The sequence below is a fragment of the Copadichromis virginalis genome, linkage group LG1, assembly GCF_057382275.1.
Source record: "Copadichromis virginalis isolate Kocher_CV1m ecotype Utaka linkage group LG1, C_Virginalis_male_GT1.1, whole genome shotgun sequence".
NCBI classification, from domain to species: domain Eukaryota; kingdom Metazoa; phylum Chordata; class Actinopteri; order Cichliformes; family Cichlidae; genus Copadichromis; species Copadichromis virginalis.
The window spans coordinates 25,917,276-25,936,970 of NC_140618.1; the positions used below are offsets into that span (position 1 = coordinate 25,917,276).

The window sequence follows — 19,695 nt, forward strand, 5'->3', positions numbered from 1 at the left end:
CACTGTCTTCTGGGCATTCAGCACCAGGTTGTTGTGGCTGCACCAAGACACCAGACGTTCAACCTCCCTCCTGTAGGCAGACTCATCCCCGTCAGAGATGAGCCCAATGACGGTGGTGTCATCTGCGAACTTGATTAGCTTGACAGACTGGTGGGTGGAGGTGCAGCAGTTGGTGTACAGGGAGAAGAGCAGAGGAGAAAGAACACACCCCTGAGGGGAGCCGGTGCTGATGGTCCGGGAGTCCGAGACATTCTTTCCCAGCCTCACGTGCTGCTTCCTGTCCGTCAGGAAGTCAGTGATCCACCGGCAGATGGGATCAGGCACATTCATCTGGGAAAGCTTGCCTCGGAGATGGTCTGGAAGGATGGTGTTGAAGGCAGAGCTGAAGTCCACAAACAGGATCCTGGCGTAGGTTCCTGGGGAGTCCAGATGCTGCAGGATGAAGTGTAGGGCCATGTTGATGGCGTCGTCTACAGACCTGTTGGCTCTATATGCAAACTGCAGGGGGTCCAGGAGGGGGGCCGTGAGGGTCTTGAGATGGGAGAGAACTAGGCGCTCAAATGACTTCATGACCACAGATGTCAGAGCCACGGGTCTGTAGTCATTTAGTCCAGTGATCCTAGGTTTCTTGGGGACAGGGATTATGGTAGAGGACTTGAAGCAGGCAGGCACATGACATGCCTGCAGTGAGGAGTTGAAGATGCCAGAAAACACTGGGGCCAGCTCGTTTGCACAGTGTCTGAGGGTGGCAGGAGACACACCGTCTGGGCCGGGAGCTTTCCGAGCATTCAGACTCCTAAACTGCTTCCTCACATCTGCTTCATGAATATGAAGAGTTGTGGTCGGAGGAGGTGGTGTGAAATCCTCTTTTGTGTGGGGTGAGGGGGCGGGTGTTGCAGGTAAACAGTTTGAAGGTGGTGATGGCTCTATGGAGGGGGGAGAGGTGGGGGAATGAGTGTCCAAAGTGCCTCTATTGTTGGGGTCGTTGGAGGTGTGAAGGCTGCCTGATGGCTCGTCAAAACGACAGTAGAAGTCGTTAAGGGTGTTGGCTAAGAGCAAGTCATCAGTGGAGTGGGGGGTTTTAGGCTTGTAGTTTGTAATATTCCTAAAACCTTTCCACACAGAGGCCGAGTCATTCTCTGAGATCTGCTGCTGCATCTTCTCAGAGTGCTGATGTTTGGCAATGTCCACTTCCTTAGTGAACCTGTACTTGGCCTCTCTGTAGCAGTCCCTGTCTCCGCTTCTGAACGCCTTACTCTTTTCCAGCCACAGCTTTTTGAGTTTAGGAGTAAACCAGGGTTTGTCATTGTTATAACTCACCCTGGTGCGTGATGGCACAATGCTGTCCTCACAGAAGTGGATATAGGAGGTGACAGTGTCCGTAAACTCGTCCAAGCTGTTAGAAGCAGCCTTCATTGTGTCCCAGTCTGTGGTCTCCAAACACGTGCGAAGCTCCTCCACAGCCTCGTTGCTCCACAGTTTTTTGGTCCTCACGACAGGTTTGGAGAGCTTCAGCCTCTGTCTGTACGCGGGGATTAGGTGGATCATGACGTGGTCAGAAAGTCCGAGTGAAGCGCGCGGCACCGCGCGATAGGCCCCGCTGATCGTGCTGTAGCAGTGATCCAATGTCCTCTCCTCTCTGGTCGGGCATTTAATATACTGTTTGTATTTCGGAAGCTCATGGCTCAGATTGGCTTTGTTAAAGTCCCCAAGAGCAATGATGAGAGAGTCCGGGTATGTCCGCTCCGTGTGGAGAATCTGCTCTGCGAGTGCGCACTGAGCTGCTTGCGCATCCGCGTCTGGCGGGATGTAAACAGCGGCCAGGATTTATGGAATAAAATAAATTAAATTATGGAGGGTGGATAACCTCCTCTGCCGCCAGATGGCGATGCTATTGTTCATCAGGGGGATGATAGGATAGTTGGCCTATAGAACAAATTGCTCAACCCTAATGTAGTCATTCTTGCATTACAGAACTCCTTCAATCATCTGTTCATTGGGCAGACAGATAAAAAAAAATCACCAACATGCCCTTTTCCTAGGGTGTAGGCATGTAACCTAAGGTTCATATTATATGCTGATAAATACAGTATGGAACAATTCTTCTGAGGTCATGCTGCAGAGTAAAGCAAAAGTAATGTAACTAGTAGTGTAACAAATGACCTCACTTAATGAGCAGTACTTTTAAAACACTAAATTAAAAAAAAAAGAAATTTAGATATTAATCAAAACTACACATGAATATTGAATAGGATACACATTATTATATAGTATCAATATAGTATTGATGTCCTTGCTTCCTCTAGTCGACACACAGCTTCACACAGCGCCTGCAGACAACACTTTAGCAGGAAATTCAGAGGTCAGTAAAGCTACACTGTAAACCCCAACAGTCCACCTGACTTATAAAGTTTGTGGATACAACAATTAAAATGCGTCACAAAGTTGAAACAACTTAAAACTTTTCTGTTCTCTTAACGATTCAAACAGTTATAATTGTACATGGCTTAGAAGTTAAGAGTAAATACTGCTTTTTTAATTATGATTTTTGAGTAAATGTTTTTTTTTTCGAGCTCCGCATTTGTACGTCATGACGTCATGACGTTTTCTCTCTAACCTGAACGACGTTGACAGAAAATTCTGTTCAATATGGCTGCCGTTCTCGAGTGACCGGAGAGCACATTTGGAGAAACTTGTAAGTAAAACGGAACCTTCGTTATGTTTATTTTTTCCGTAAAAAAGCAAGTATATTAATATGTTGCAGCCATTAACTTGTTTTTGAATGCGCCGTTGTGTTAAACACCACAGACCCAGGTAGTGAATTGTTGTTCGCTGTTGTTCGCGCTCTTTTTCAAACCGATGATATCGTCAGTTTTACAGTTTTAACCGATTAAAACACAGTTTTAATAAGAATTGCACATAAAGAAAGTGTCTTAGTGATATTTTAACGACCCATTGCCAACGCAAGAAAGTTGGCGTTTTTACAACAGCAGCCTCATTGTTCGGCCGGGTTTTTTTCTTCTTCTCATTAGGATCATTCAAAAGTGACTTAGCTAGCAGTGGCAACTTCTATCTTAAGCAGCAGCCTGTAAAAGAAGTAGTTTGTAAGTAGAAGTTCTGTGTAATATTACAAGTATCTCACTGATGTATTATGTACTATTGCATAACAATGTGTCTTTGCAAAGATTTATCCCGCAGTTTGGCTTGGTTTTTTAAAATAACTGCAGTGTAAATTCATATGTATTCTGTGCTTTTTTTTTTTTCTTTTTTTTTTTTCCAACTTAACAGAATTTATACATGGTGAGACAATGTTGATTATATGGTAAAAACTTAAAACTAAAAGAGGGTTACTGTTTACCATGTGTTACCGCGCCAGATCCGCGGCCCCGAACCGTAGTAAGGAAACCTCTGGCAGTTACTTGACTCGCAGCCGGCAACAGCTTACTATACAGGTCAACTCCGCTAGCAAGAAGATCGAGGGAGGCGTAGGAAACTGCTTTACCGAACCTTTATTTCTCCTCCAAGGCACGAACACCGCGTACAGTGGGCTGAAACAGTTTACTCACAGCGGGCATCGCCGATACAACTTTGGCTGCCGAGGGAGTTATTATATTCCTTTTATTTACTTTCTCTTCGTCTCTTCTGTAGTTAACCGTTACTTTTCTTTTCCTTCTCCGCTCACCCTCACACACCCGACAGGCAGTTCCGCTACACACACCCGCATACATTTCCCATCAGGCTTCACCCTTAAAGGACCATGCCTGTAACACTACCCCCACTCTGGATGATAATTAAACCCTTAACATCATTCCAGCACATGAACCCCCCATTAACAAGGAAACATACAGCATTTGTGCCCCCAGTCCAAAAATGGCGATCCTTAGGATGGAACAATCTTGAAGTAGACAACTGTCCATATTTTAAGCACAAGAAAACATAGGATGTACAGGGTTCACTTTGAGGAGGGTGCAAGTCAATGTCCATATCCCGCCCTTCACATAGACAGTATTCATAAAGAAAGACATTAAGGCACTACAGCTGAACGTTTACCCCTATATCCAGCTTTACCTCATTAGTATAAACAGTTCAAACAATAACTTGCAGCCCGTCGACAGCCATGTTGCCAGGAAACAGCAAGACAAACAAGCCCAACAGTACACGTAAGAATAGCCCCCTGTAACAACTCAATTTACAACAGTCATATCACTTAACATATGTAACATGAACAAATTTTTTTTTTTTTTTAACTACTGAGCAGGGCAGCGATCCGCCTACACCCCGACTCAGTTAGGACATACTAGCCTAGTGACTGACCCAGTCACCAAACATGTCCGGCGCCCGCCGCACACGCTGTGGTCTGGAACGGGGTGTGGACCTGAAGGAAGGGTGCTGTTCTGGTCCTTCAGCCCCATCCACGTAAGGCTGAACAGGGCTGGCTGGCAACCCACTACCATCTCCTTGAGCGGGTGGCGGAGAGCCAGCTCTCAGGGAAGCACCAGTATCTGGTTGATCTGCCCCAGCTGGGGTCTCCCACAAGTCGAAGGGGCCGAAATCAATGTCAGAATCGCTTTCGTCGAGCGCTGGAGGAGGCACCTCGGTGGGTGCTGCCTGGTCGGAGTCTTGGAAGACCCAGCTGTTGTCCAGCGGCGTTCTTGAGTGATAAGGCTTGAGTCTGTCGTGATGAACCACTTTAGCCTTTGCTCGGGGCCCCTTTTTAATGCAGTAGACTAAATCATCCAACAGGCCCACTACGAAGTAGGGGCCCTCATAGGAAGGCAGAAACTTGCGAACCTTGTGCCGCACTCTCTTGGTCCCTTTGATCAGATGCCACACTGCAGCGCCGACTGGATACTGAACTTGGCAGATATTCTTATCGTACTGTTTCTTAGCGCGCTCAACAGATTTCCCGAGAGCCTCCCGTGCCAGTTGGTGGGAAAGCTCCAGCCTTTCCCTGAGTTGCACCACATACTGTGGTGTAGTGCAGTTGGGGGTGTCGTCGGCCGGCAGACCCGCGACCAGGTCAATAGGCTCGGTTATCTCTCGGCCCAGAAGCATCATGTTTGGGGTCAATCCTGTGGAACTGTGCTTAGTTGCCCGATAAGCCATGACAGCATAGGGGATCATTATATCCCAGTCCCAGTGGCAGCGCTCCGCGGTGGTGGCTAAGGCCTTCTGCAGGGTAGCATTAAAACGCTCTACCTGGCCATCGGACTGTGGATGAAAGGGCGTGGTGCGTGTCTTTTTGATTCCGAACAGTTCACACATCCCCTGGAACACAGCCGACTCAAAGTTGGTGCCCTGGTCGCTATGCAGAGACTGTGGGGCTCCATATCTACATACCCACTCCGCAACAACCTTTCCTGCCACCGTGGGCGCTTGTGCATCGGGGACTGGATAAGCCTCCACCCACTTGCTGAAGTAGTCTTGTACCACCAATATGAATCGGTTATGCCTTTCTGTTTCGTTCAACGGTCCCATCAGATCGACTGCAATCCTCTCCATGGGGGCGCCAACACGTACCGTGCCCATCGCTGCCTGGGGGGTTTTTGGGGGCCGCGCCCTTTCAGCACAACTGGTGCAAGTGCGGCACCACAGGGTCACATCATCTTTCATGTTGTACCAGTAGTACCTATTCTTCAAGCGTGCCAGGGTCCTTTCTGCCCCAAAGTGGCCACCCACTGGGCCATCGTGCATCTGCTGCATTACGGAGTGACGATAGGCGTGAGGCAGAAGGATTTGGGGGAAAAACACATTACTTTCTGTACAGTGGAATTTCCTCACCAGCACTCCATCTTTTAGGTACAGTCTCTTCCACTGCGCCCAGTAGGCTTTGGTTGCGGGGCTGCATGCCGCTACATCGGCCCAGACGGGCCGACCTTCCCCTTTTTCCTTCCATTCCCAAACTGGGCCTATATCCACATCGTTCTTCTGGCTAGCCAAGAGCTGTTCTGGGGTCCAGCCACTGAACAAGCTAGTGTGATGGGACTCATCCACCCGGTGGATATTTGGGCAGGTGTCGTGGCTACTACTGGAACAACAGTCCACTGCTGCTACGGGTGCACACTCTGGTTCTGCTACCCGGCTTTTCCCATCGGTACCATCAGGCCCCACTACCCCCACTGGGGGCTGCCCTGGGGGGGTCATGCTGGTACCACAGTCCTCTAAGTTACACTGCACACCTTTATGCTCGAACCGGTCGCTGTTGATGGTGGGCTCTGGGAGTGTGCACGGGCATGAAGCGCGGCAGGGTCTCCTGGAAAGTGCATCCGCATTCTGGTGGTTTTTCCCAGGTCGGTGCAGCACCTGGAAGTTATACTCTGCCAGCTTCTCCAACCAGCGGGCCAGCTGGCCCTCGGGCTCCCTCAGCCTGGTCAGCCAGCAGAGGCTGCTATGGTCAGTCCGGACAGTGAACGGCCTACCCAGCAGGTACTGTCTGAAGTGGGAAGTGAACGCCACAACCGCCAGAAGCTCTCGCCTGGTCGTACAATAGTTTTGTTCGGTAGCCGACAGCCGCCTGCTCCCATAGGCCAAGACCCGCTCTTCGCCCCCTTGCACTTGGGAGAGAATCGCTCCAATCCCACAATTGCTGGCATCAGTGTCGAGGAAGAAGTCACCCTGGTCCAGTGGGTAACCCAGGACAGGGGCTGCCGTAAGCCGTCTTTTTAATTCCTGGAATGCTCCCTGGCAGTCGGCAGTCCAGTTAAAACGGGCATACTTCTTAGTGAGTTCGTGGAGGGGTTTAGCCACTGTGGCAAAGTCCTCCACGAACCGGCGGTAGTATGAGGCTAAGCCAACAAACTGACGCACTTCTGTGACGGTCCGCGGTGCAGGCCAGTCCGTCACCTGCTGGACTTTCTGGGGGTCCGTGGAAATACCTCCAGCAGAGATGATATGGCCCAGATAGGCCACCTGCTCCCGAAACAGGCAGCATTTAGATGGCTTCAGTTTTAGGTTGGCTCCACGCAATCTGATGAACACTTGCTCGAGCCGCTCCAGCATCTGGGTGCTATCCTGGCCCAGGACAATGATGTCATCTAGGTACACTAGGCATGTCTCCCACTGCAGCCCAGCCAGGACTCTGTCCATAAGCCTTTGGAATGTGGCCGGTGCGTTGCACAGTCCAAACGGCATCACATTCCACTCGAACAATCCCTTACGGGTACAAAATGCAGCTGCTTTTCGGGCTCTGGGGGTCATCTCTACCTGCCAGTACCCTGAAGTCAGGTCTAGTGTACTGAAGTACTTGGCAGTAGAAAGCGTGTCAAGGGTGTCCTGGATGCGTGGCAGGGGATAAGCGTCTTTAAGGGTTCGCTCATTTAGTGGTCTATAGTCCACGCATAGTCTGGGACTCTGGTCCTTCTTCTTCACCATCACAATTGGAGCAGCCCAGCCGCTATTGCTAGGTTGAGCTAGCCCAGCCTCCAAGCTCTGCTGTACTTGCTGGTCGGCCGCTATTTGTTTGTCCCCTGCCATCCTGCGCGGCGGGTGCTTAACTGGTGGCCCTGGCGTGGTCAGGATGTCATGCTGGACAACACCAGTGCGACCAAGGTCATTCGGGCCAGTGGAGAAGACATCACTGTAGGACCTCAGCAGGCCTGCCAGATCGTAGCGGGCAACGTGAGTCAAACCGGGGCTGCTCTCGGTGTAAAGGGCCTGCAAATGGCTTGGTACAGAAGCAGGGGGAGTACCATTAAGTTCGAGGGCTGCCAGGACCCTTGGTGGGCGACCCCCCGACCCCTCCAGGACCTGCACGGGCTGAAGAACCCCTGCCACGGCACCACGCTTTAAGGTGACAGCTGCGGCCCCAGGGTTAAAGACTCTGATTGGGATGCTAGAGGGTTTACTAGGTTGCACAACTGCGTGAGCTACCAGTACTTGGTGCTTCTCCACAAAGCCCTTTGTAGGGCTTAGCATCATGTCTCTATGGGCGGCACAGTGGGAGCTGGAAAACCCGGGGACCACATACTCGCAGCCTGGTTCCAAAACCGTAGTGCGTGCCACCCTAACAACAAGCACCTGGGGTCGAGGGCCCACGCCAGAACATGGTATCTTTTCATTAAACAGGGTTATCTCTTGGCGGCCGTAGTCTAAGCAAGCGCACGATTGTTGCAGGAAAGGGTGCCCCAGAATAACTTCAGTGCCTTCAGCCATGTCGGCCAAAAGAAAGTCTACATTTTCAACACCGCTCCCCACCTGTACAGGCAGGATGACCTCGCCCAGAACGGCCAATCCCTCTGGACCAATGCCTTGTAGAGTCTGAGCAATGGATGCCTGCACCTGAGGTCTTGACTCTGCGGGGATGGTGTTAAAATAGTGGAGGGGCAGCACATTCCGCCGTGCACCAGAATCCAGCAAGGCCCGTATTTCCCGTCCCTGTATTGCTATCTGGACACACATCACATCTTGGCCTCCGTTGTGGAACACTGTGCCTGGGTCAGGGGCTGGGCCTCTAGCAGCTTTTACAGGCTTTTGGGCAGGTGAGCGAGGAGAGGGGCAGTTCCTCTGTAGATGTCCTATGCCGGAGCAGTTATGGCAAACAGCCTCCTTCCTGCTTGACCTGTTAGATGTGCTCCAGCTTTGGCGCCCACGCTGGATAGGTCTTTGGGCCCTCTCCGGTGGTTCATAACTTAGCATATGAACACTCTCCCGTAATGCAGCTGTTCGGGTCCCCTGTGCTGTAGAGACTCGTGGCCCTGGCTGCATAAGCTGTGTGACTGCCCTGGCGGCCCTTTTCGTTGTCTCGAACCTGTGGGCGATTTCATAGGCTCTTGCCAGGGTGCGTGGTTGTTCTTCCAACAATTTCTGGACCATTTCAGCATCTGCCAAAGCATTAGTGAAGATCTCTACAGCAATGCAGTCCTGCTCCAGCTCGGAGCGGTTGGCATACACAATGGAAACCTTCTCGTATATATCATCTCTGAGGGTGTGCAGGGCCTCACCTGGTTTCCGGATTCTCTGCCGTAGCTCAATGCCAATGGCTGCTGCATGCTCTGAACACGGCCCATAGGCAGCCTCCACCTCCTCCACAATCCTCTGGTAACTCCAGCGAGCAGATTTGGGGTTTTTGTGGATTATGGCTCCAGCTGCGCCCCTCAGGCTGAATCTCAGTTGGACAGCCATGGTGTTCTCCGTCCAGCAGTTGGCCTTTGCACAGGTCTCGAACTGATAGAGAAAGTCTTTCCATGACCCTGACCCATCGAAATGGTCTGGTTGTAATGTGGGAATTTTCTCCTTGCCCCTCGTCTGTCCATCAGCACTACAATCTGCAAAACCCCCGTCTTGCACTACACCAGGAAAACAGCCGCGTGGCCCTGGCATGGCTTGTTTTGAACTGTGACCCTGGTCATGCTTGCAAAGCCCACACCCCCCATCTGGTGCTGGTATTGCCATGCGAGTTGTTGGGGAAAAATAGCCCTGAGCTGGCATTTCATAGCTGTACTGCGCAGGTTGGGGTATACCCAGCATAATGTGTAGCTTCGCTGGCTCAGTAAACGGCGTTTTTCTAGGGACACTGCAGGTACAGTTCATGGCGGTGAATGGCTGGCTGCATGGCCGAGATGTAACAATCCGAGGTGGGTGATCATGCGAGCCATGCTGTCCCACTGTGAGCGGTGTAGATGCAGTGTTACCAGGGCCTCCGCAGTCTGAGCACTGCAACTGCTTAAACTCACTGCACACTGCATTCTGCTTCGCTATTGGTGTTAAGAAAGGGTTGGTGTGAGCTGAAGGTGGCGGGGTGAGATGCCATGCAGCCTCAAACTCCGTCGTATAGACTGCTGCTATGCTCGCCGCTGGCGTTAACTCTATGTCCGTGATGAAGGGGTTGCTGCTGTGGATTCTATTGTTTACATAAGTGGCACGGTCCACATTAGCTGTGCCACTCTCTGGGGTTTCTGGCAAAAATGGGTTGCTGCTCTTACTGAAGTACATTCCCATGCCATCCCCTTCAGCATCTCTCGGAACCGCCATTTTCTCTGTCGTCCGAGGGAAAAGAGAAAAAGAAAGTTCGCTCCCTCTCTCTCGGCGCTTTGCGGAGTTTTATCCCGGACGAGCCCCCAGTGTTACCGCGCCAGATCCGCGGCCCCGAACCGTAGTAAGGAAACCTCTGGCAGTCACTTGACTCGCAGCCGGCAACAGCTTACTATACAGGTCAACTCCGCTAGCAAGAAGATCGAGGGAGGCGTAGGAAACTGCTTTACCGAACCTTTATTTCTCCTCCAAGGCACGAACACCGCGTACAGTGGGCTGAAACAGTTTACTCACAGCGGGCATCGCCGATACAACTTTGGCTGCCGAGGGAGTTATTATATTCCTTTTATTTACTTTCTCTTCGTCTCTTCTGTAGTTAACCGTTACTTTTCTTTTCCTTCTCCGCTCACCCTCACACACCCGACAGGCAGTTCCGCTACACACACCCGCATACATTTCCCATCAGGCTTCACCCTTAAAGGACCATGCCTGTAACACATGACTAAATGGAATGATGGCCTGTGACTTTGTAACATCTGAAATTCTTACCTATGTTTTGGACTGTTGGATGATCGGCCATAGAATTCAAGACTGCACTCAAAGTAAACAGCAGTAATTGTAAGGGTTTTTTTTTACCATGCTAAGTGTTTATTTTGTCATGAAATGTACAGTGTACTTTTGAAATTTTTGAAAGCTGTAATGATGGCTGAGTATATAATTATCACTGACCAGTTCTACGCTGAACTTGACAGACACACACCACGACTTATGGCTCTATACAGACAGAAGGCTGCACGGACTGGCAAGATATCAGAGGCTCTGCGAACCATCCTGAATCATTATGATCTTCAGGTGAATATTGATAATGATAAAATTAACACAAATTAAAAGTTTCACTGATAAAAACTCAATTTTTCCTTGCTTTGAACATCTGTGTTTTATACAGATTACAGCTCTGATCTGGTATGTTACTTTAAAATACTGTGTAGGATTTTTGTCAAATGAGTAAGATACAGACTCTTTGTCATAAGAGACAGAAAGGTTGTGTCTTAAAAGAAATGTCTCCAAAATTATGTAGAGTCACATGTCATGCAGTTTCATAAACATGTATTCTCCCCAAAAGAATGACACCTGAAAACTTTGTGTTCAATGAACTTTTCTTTTCCCTTTTTAGGAGGCGCCTGATATCAACGTGAAACGCACTGCAGTGCTTCGTGCCCTTCCTGTATACCTGCGGGAGGAGGACCCAGAATTCTTTAAGACATGTAATGTAAGTGTATTTTTGCATCACTTAAATTCTGCCAGTGAGATAAAACACCATGGATTTTTTTAAATACAATTTAATACCCTAGCAGCTACCAAATTGTACAAGCAAAATACCCTCTCTTTAGAAAACCCTCACACACACACACAGGGTCAGGAGCAGGGCACAGGCGTATCACAGCACTTCGGCTACGCTGCAGGTGGCCCCAAAAACAAGGCTGAAGTCAAGATTTAGTTTCTTTTTGAGATAAAGTCATAAAATAAAAAATGACTTCTTTTTTTTTTTTTTTTTTTAGAAAAATAACAAACATACTAATTATGTAATGCAAGAAGCTAACGCGTTAATGTACATTTTTCAAAAAAGTAGAGTACCCTAACCCGTTACAAAGTAACCCACTACACTGCTGAATTTTTTGCTAGATTACAGGTCTTGCTTGTCACATTCTCTCAAACCAACCTTACTTATTGATACTGTGTCAATTCCAGGCGGACACATTGGATGAGTCGACCCTCATTGACACTCCAGTTGCCCTTCTCACAGTGGTTACCGACAGCGCTTCCCAGACCAGTCCAGTCCATTTTACTTCCTCAAGCATGGCCATTGTGGTGGAAGGCGACTTGGTGATGCGTGATATTCCCAGATTTGCAGATGCATTTGCCTTATTGTTTGGCTTGATCTATGCTCTGCATTTAGACTACCCCAGGAAGCTCGTTCACACATTTACCTTTGTCCAAAAAATCTTCATGGGGCTTGTTGACGGCAAACCTCTGAAACCCTGCCTACATGCTCTTAAAAATGATTTGTTGCTGAAAGAGTAGTTCTGGAAGGAATATAAGGCAATGTTTGTTAGGACATGCACTCTGTTACTGAGCACTTTGTTTTAAGCACTTTATTTAAAGCACTTTAAGTTTACTACAGACTTTGGGTGGATTTAACTCCATCAGTTTACCTAACTTTGCTCTGGTTATTTGGAAGATGATCATCTTTATTTGTACCCATTTTATAAAATTGTTTTTCATTTCTTTTTCAAACAAAAGTGATTAGTATTTGACTTTTTATTTTGAATTTATGTATTTTGAGAAAGATGCAATTAGGACTGATGTTGTCCTTTGTGATTTTATAAAAAGATACATGTTCTACATTGAATTTATAATGCTCACTTTATGGTGCCAATGTCCATGTTAGTGGTTTTATAAAAACACTAAGTGATGTTTTTACATTTCCATAAAAAATGTTAAATAAACAAAATGTAAAGTAAATGAATTTCTCTAATTTTTTTTACTAGTCTACACTCAAACATTTAATAATAAATTTCTTTTAATTAATAATCATATAATTTGCGTTTAGTTTGTAATATAATTGCATTGTGTTGGATCAAAATAGTAAACTACAAAAAACACAAAAATATTAAAATTAAAGTATATAGTTTTTAAGTAAAGCTCAATTAATAAAATAAAAATATAATTTAAAATTTTTAAGTTAACAATAAATACAAATTTTGAGTACCCCATACTTAGAAAAGATGAGTTTGTGTACTTAAAACTTTTGAGGTAATCAGTTTCCACAAATGTTCTAAGTTCAGTCAACTGATTCGGGTTTACAGTGTACCGTTTCAACAACACTTAAGTCTTGAACACTTTTCATAAACGTTAATCTAGCTAATCTTAACATTAGCTGTTAGCAATTACCTAGTAGCCACATTGGTAATCTGTTAGCATTAACACAGTGGCTAGAAGACTGTAGCTAGATAACAAATGAATAATTACGAAATACTGAGCTGTGACAGAGCGAATTACAGATACACCGAGAACTGGTTGGGTTGCTGTACTAAGCAGCAGGGGAATCAAAGTTGAACTGAGCAGAGTATCCAGAGTGTGGAGAACTAATCTGAGCAAATAAAGAGTGAAACGCGGAGCAGAGCAGCTGAAAAGGGTGGATTTCATGCCTGAGGGGCAGAGTTGAGGAGATAAAGAGCTGCAGACTGAGGCTGAGCAGTGGGAATGATGGATGAGAGAGAGGCTGCAGACAGACGCGGACAAGATGATCAACTTTAACTATTCTGCTCTTACAATAATTTATTCAAATGTGTTTCTTATTTTGTTGTAGCCAGCTGTGTGGTCAGTTTAAAATGCAGGCGGTGTTCAGTTTAGTCTTACAGTATTTTTTTATACCACACTTAATCCAAAATTAATGTTTAACTTGTTCATAATGCTGTTCTTCTTCACTAATTCAATTATTTAGATGTATTAGATATTAGATTGGGTATTTAGATGTATTGTGTTGTCTTTTTTACCCTTTGTTTAGGTTCCAATAGAAACACTTCTCCAAAAATATAAAGTAATGTCAGTGGTCGAGGTGTTCCTGCAGGTGATCAGGTTCCAAGGTGCCGGGCAGAGCGCACAAAAGGATGCCGAGCCATCCTTAACTTCATTAACACCAAAGCACCCAAAACTGATTAACAACCCTGTTCTACCAAACTAATGACATCAGTACCCTAAAAGATTAATTGACTTCCTTGGTATCAGTATCATGTTTGAAATTTAGTATCGTGACAACTCTACTCACATGTCCAGTTTCAAAACACCACAATGGCAAAAACAGCCATATTTTAGATATAGATTCTGTTTTATTCTGGACTGAAAATTCTGGCAAGTTTAGTTTACTTCACTAACAAAATGACTGTATGTTGTAAAATGAGCATGTTTTTAAGTGCTTTTTTTAAAAAAAGGGAAAAAAAGATGTGAACACTTTAATTTGTTCATCTAAGAGGTCTGAGACATCGCTAGACAAACGTATCAGTGTGCCTCAATTCCTGCATGCTCATGCAACCAAATCCACGTGAAAGTGAAAATCTCACTGAAAGAGCAATGCTTGGCCTCTCTCAGCCTCTATTGATCTGTTCCCTAGATGAGGGCAAGGTGAAGGACACAGCCCTCAATTGGATACAAGGAAGAAGGCAGAAAGAGGAAGAGGACGATGACAGATAGAGGTAAAGTGCTGCAGGAGAAAGAGAAGCAAGCAGAATGGGGAAGAGCTGTGGAGGTGGAGGAGAGAGAGAGAGAAAGGATCTGCAGGGGGCTGACTAACAATGGATGTGCAGCAAGGAATTTAGCGTAAAACAGACAGTGTGATGTACTTAAACTGGATTCAGTTTGCAGATTTAAGTAATGTTTCGTCTCTGCACCGCTTTATTCAATTCTGTACACGTCTTGTCTCACACACTGATCTACTAGTACGTCTACACCAACAAAAGTGTGTTTTATTGATGGCAAAAGCTCATCTCTACACTCTAGAGTGTCAGGGCATCAATGAAAATACATCACAGAGAGGAAGCAGTCAACTTCAGCCTCCACACTGACAATAAATCTGAGGGTGAGAGGGCCTTGTAGGATATGTGGAAAAAAAAACCTCATTCTCGCTGATGAGAAAGGTATGTGACGCAAAAGGACACTCCATCTAAAATGGGCTTCTGTCAGCACAGAAATGAAGGAGTTGGAGCGACAGTAGAAAGGAGAGAGGGAGATTAGCAGTGGATATGAGAAGGACAACAGATGAGCGGTTGTCTCCGCAGCTGAATCACATTCTCCGAGCCTATCAACAAGACACTTGGAGAATACAGTCGAGTCCAGTCTGGGGATTAAAAAAAGAAGGGGGTTGAACAACTGAGAAATAGACCGAGGTGTAAAAAGGAGAAATGTTGAAGAGGAAAATAACAGCTTCCATTGCAGACGGAGGGAGAAGGAGAGCACTGAAAATCAGCTGGAAGATGAATTTCTGTTGGCCTTGAGTTCCGCAGGCAATCCAACCCTGAGCCGACCTCTGCGTGTCTTACCATTTTACTTACCTGTTTTATTTGTGGTAACAATTTATGCATTTTCTGTTGTGGCCAATTTTCTGTTTCTCTGCTTCAAAGCAGTTAAACTGTCTCCAATGTAAACTGAAGAGTCAAACACCATTATTTTAGCACGTCCGACACACAGATTTGATTTAGCTTCCTTAAATGAATATATCAAAAAAAAAGATTAAAAGTAGAGGTAATATTGTGCACCCTGCAATTTCTGGACGAAGGAAGAAAAAAAGATGCTTTTAGCTGTTGTGCTGTTTAAATGTGTTGACTGCTGTATGCTTGCTGGGAATGAAGCATATTTTCACAAGTTTTGGTCTAATGTGGTGACACTATTTAATTTTATTCAGGTGCTACATGGACCTGGAACTGTCCAAGCCTGGAATTGCAAATGACTTCAAGCCTTTTTATCCAGTGCATGGCTGACTGAAAGGAACAGGATTACCGGTTTATAAAAGTGTAGAGAATATGTTCCTTCTTTTCAGTCTAAAGAGTTTCGGATGTATGCACGTGTCACCAGAAATTGTTGGTGTACAAGGTCTCTTTTCAAACATTTACACTTTTAAACTGAAAAGCAAATAATGGATCATTCAGTTTGTGGAATTTATAAACATAACTTTGGGTGCTGTCTGCTCTTGGGTTTTTCAACAATACAAACATACGAACATATAAAACCAACAATTTCACATTATTTGGTCTGGTTCTTAACTATCCAACATTTTGTTTAGTTTTCTTAAATTATATTATTATGATTATATTGGACAGCACCTTGTAGAGTCTGCAGGTTCTCCCCGTGTCTACGTGGGTTCTATGGGTACTCCACCTTCCTCCCACAGTCCAAAGACATGCAATTAGTGGGGTTAGGCCAATTAATGATTCTAAATTGCCCACAGGTGTGAACCATCTGTCCAGGGTGTCTCGCCCTATGGCATCCTGGATTGGCTCCAGCCCTCCCACAACTCTTGAATTGGGTCAGCAGAAGAGGATGGATGAATAGTATTCCAGGAACTCGTCTTTATCAAAGCGTTGAGAGTAGGGACACACTGCTGGCGCCAGTAGCAGTTTTTGATACGGGCGACACGGGCGGTTGCCCAGGGCATGAGTACGAGCAATAAAAAACATTGCTCGTACTCATGCTGCCCCGACGTCAGCCAGCGCATATTGGGAATGGCATAGGCACCGATCGGTTTTCTATCGCCCATTTGCTGGGAGTAAGGGTGCCCTCCGTTTGCGAGGTGCGCCTGCTGCTTGCAGCACAGGGAGGAGAGGGCGGGGCGGCGGGGGATTCTCTGGCAGGCTGGAGCAGCATCTAAAAACCAACTCGCAAAATAAAAAAAAAATAAAAACAAATAAAAACAAACCAACAAACACGAAAACACCAGACATTATGATACAAACTTATAATCTGCACCAATGTTTTTTCGAAATTCTATACGCAAAAAGTGAGCGCCTGCTCGCTGCTTAAGTCAAAGTAAACTTTATTGTCATCTCCGCTACATACAGTCCAGTATATAGAGAGACGAGACAACGAAGCTCAAGTTACAGCAGTGCAAGTAAACAAACAATAAATATAAGAAGAGTAAGAAAATATACACTTTAGGACTAGGGGTAAAGGGATCAATAACAATTTAAAATTTATAATTTACAGTTTGATGATTTAAAGTCTCACACACAACCCGTCGACAGGGGAGGATGGCCGGCTGCTTCCAAGTAGAGCACATTTCATTTATAATGTTGTAAATCCAAGCCCATTATGTATTCATGATCAGAAACCTGGGTTGTTCGAAATCCCAGAAATACACCTTAGACAAAGTGAATCTGTGAACTAAGGGTCTAGGTTCATTAGGTTATGTTGTGGTGATCCTCGGGGTGGGGGATGGGTGTTCATACTGAAGTGCAAAATCAAAACCAATGGAAGATGGACAAGAAAAGTTCAAAGCCATCAGGTGCTCAGTTTAGAAAAAAATAGAAAAGAAGAGGAGGAGAAACGAGCAAAAGATACAGGTAAGCAGATGTGTCATTGGGGGGGGGGGGCGCCAGAGGGAGTGTTTGCCCAGGGCACCAAACAGGCTAGGACCGCCACTGGCTGGCGCTCTGACATGATGGAAAATATCTGAGATCCTCAAGACCCATTTGGACATTACAACTGAATGCACAGTGCATAAACGTTCATGCTACTGTTTGAGGTTATGATGTAATGCATAAACAATGGAAACTCCAGAAGAAAATCACTTAAGTTTGGTGTGTGTTGAAGTTGCTATGTCTTCTGCTAACTTACTAGCACACTGTTCCAATAATTTCTTCCCCTTTATTCAGTTGAATCTACAACAAAAAAGCCAACAATAAAACAGTTTGAAATAAAATAGTATTTTTGCACCAAAAAGGTGATCCAAAAAGATCTATTAGCAGAAAACCTGGCATTTTTCAGGAGATGAACAGCATCTGAAAGAAATGAAAAGTCCTTAAAAAATAGGAAAACATCCAGCAAAAACCTGACACGGGACCTGAGAGATCCAATTGGCCCTTCACTTGATCCATCTACTATTCACTAAAGCCTCATCAGAAATGAGCTCAGTGGAAGCGTGGCTGTCATTCTTAAGGAAGGGAAACAGGAAGAAAAGGCTGAGCTATGCCAACAAAAAAAGAAGAGTGGCAACAGGTGATGAATCCAAATCTGAAATTCCTCACAGAGAACCGAGCCAACATCCAAAGAAGAGCTTTGAATTTCCTCCAAGAAGGAGAACTATTGCTGATGCCTACTTAACAGAATTAGAAGAAAGCTTTAAAAACAGAGTTTAGGGTGCGTTGAAAAACAAAGGTGGTCAGACCAAATACAGCTCCTTAGAGCTGTGTTTCTTTTTAGCCTTATATAATGTATTTCTATTCATACTGTTTCAATAAACTGCCGCTCGTTGCTTTTCCTGGCAAATCTAAAGAAATGAGAGTTGGATGAAGATTTTATGCGCAGCCACTTACCTCAGATGAACTGCTTGGTAGTAAACATGTGAAAAGATGTTCATTTAAGGCAGCTCAGATAAAATTATTACACAATATAGTACAAGTGAAAAGGTGTTGCTTTATTAAAAGCCCTTCTTTCAGATCAGGCCTGCTAACTATAGTGCCAGAATATTACAACATATTAACATTCTCATTTAAGCCGTGTCCAATTTAATTAGATCAGAGCAAAGAACCTGAGAAGTGAAGTCCATAAATTAGACTCAAAACTTAAAACCATTTAAAAGCATTTCTTTTCCACCAAAGCAAGAAAAAGGAGTTGGCGAGCTGATCCTGTGCCTTAAACCATTTTACAGCAGCCATGTCACAAAGCTCCCTTGGCACACAGTGATTTGTAATTTGTAATTACAAGAATTGATTAAAATGACCTCACTGGGTTACAATTTTTTTTTTTTTTTAAATCCAATTATTTAGACCGCTGAGGCCTTCAGTTGACAGATTGCAAATCTGCATTGCATATCTGGGAGAAGGGACACGCATACAGCCATCTCTTTGCAGGGGTCAAATGCTACAGAAATACTGTCTCCCTTGTAGCAAACTGTCTCATCTCCATGCATGTCTGAAACCAGCTTTGACTTCCTCATATTCACTCATGATACCTGCCAAATAAGGTATCGCCGTCCTTCTCCAAAGCCTCTCTTTAATATTCTATTCCTATCAAACAAAAAAGAGACCGGATAAAAAATTGATTCAGGCTGAACATAAAGGCAGAGGTGAGGGAGCTGTATCCATCACTGGCAGCCATTACATTTGTCACCAATTACTAATAGCTCTCAAAATGTCACTCTCCTTTGGTTTTAATCACATCCTGGAGTAACGCTACTCAATTTGTTTCTTAGTTTGTTGCCACAGACTCTCAGTTTGTCGACAGGCTGGCACGCTGTGAGTTATGTGACCCCATTTCAGAGCTGCGATAACTAATAGACTTGCATCAAAATTCATATCTCTTCTAAGGGCCTAAATTATTTGTGTAGCTTTTACCACGCAAATTAAATCTTACAAAGATGTGTGTTTTGCTGCGTGGCTCCATCTATCTTAGTCCGCAGCAGTAATTAGATTATCACTCAGTTGATGAGCTTCTATCACACGGCCACCCATTTAGTCAACTACAGTACACACACACACACACACACACACACACACACACACACACACACACACACACACACACACACACACAGTTATAAACACAAACAAAAATCCCACTCAGGCCCGTGTTTAGATGATGAATAGTGAATCATATACATGTATGTGCCCAAGTTTTGTCTCCAAAAAGAAACAATTGAGATGTTGATTTGTAGCTTATGTTCTTTAATTAATTTGATCATTACCCAAAACCTAACTCAGGAAAGCCCTGAGCTGTGCACAATGTGCGACATGCACAGTATAATATGCATGAATTGAACTGTGCCCAGCGGTCGAGAGGGAAAAGAGAAAAGCAGATTGCAAGGGCGAGAGAAAAGTAAATGACAGAAATGAAGAGGAGGTGGCATAGTTAGAGAAGTTATTGATGAATGTGGCTATTGATGAGTCACTCTGTTTCCAACCAGTCCGGCCATCCTTCAGACCGATTTTAATCACACTAAGCTTAATTGATAATCAA

The 19,695-nt window shown here is 45.4% G+C and overlaps 1 protein-coding gene across 3 annotated transcripts; it reads left to right on the forward strand.

The window, feature by feature from the left end:
* Positions 1-2,676: 2,676 nt before the first annotated feature.
* On the forward strand, positions 2,677-12,492 carry LOC146718861 (uncharacterized). Of its 3 annotated transcripts, none has more exons than XM_085456632.1 (4): positions 2,677-2,695; positions 10,722-10,821; positions 11,144-11,239; positions 11,719-12,492. In XM_085456632.1, exons 2-4 carry the CDS (start codon positions 10,738-10,740, stop codon positions 12,049-12,051), a joined length of 513 nt encoding a protein of 170 aa, XP_085312758.1. In that variant the 5' UTR covers positions 2,677-2,695; positions 10,722-10,737; the 3' UTR covers positions 12,052-12,492. The 3 variants fall into 3 exon arrangements, with proteins under 3 accessions (XP_085312758.1, XP_085312749.1, XP_085312740.1); XM_085456623.1 differs by lacking the exon at positions 2,677-2,695 and adding an exon at positions 10,182-10,587; XM_085456614.1 differs by lacking the exon at positions 2,677-2,695 and having other exon boundaries at positions 10,614-10,821.
* The last annotated feature ends 7,203 nt before the right edge of the window (positions 12,493-19,695 follow it).

Excerpts from the sequence above, each read along its gene's own strand:
- LOC146718861 (XM_085456614.1), top strand. The coding sequence starts at position 10,633 with ATGTACAGTGTACTTTTGAAATTTTTGAAAGCTGTAATGATGGCTGAG. Across the intron at positions 10,822-11,143 it reads TGAATCATTATGATCTTCAG|GAGGCGCCTGATATCAACGT; the intron begins GTGAATATTGAT and ends TTCCCTTTTTAG. Across the intron at positions 11,240-11,718 it reads AATTCTTTAAGACATGTAAT|GCGGACACATTGGATGAGTC; the intron begins GTAAGTGTATTT and ends TGTCAATTCCAG.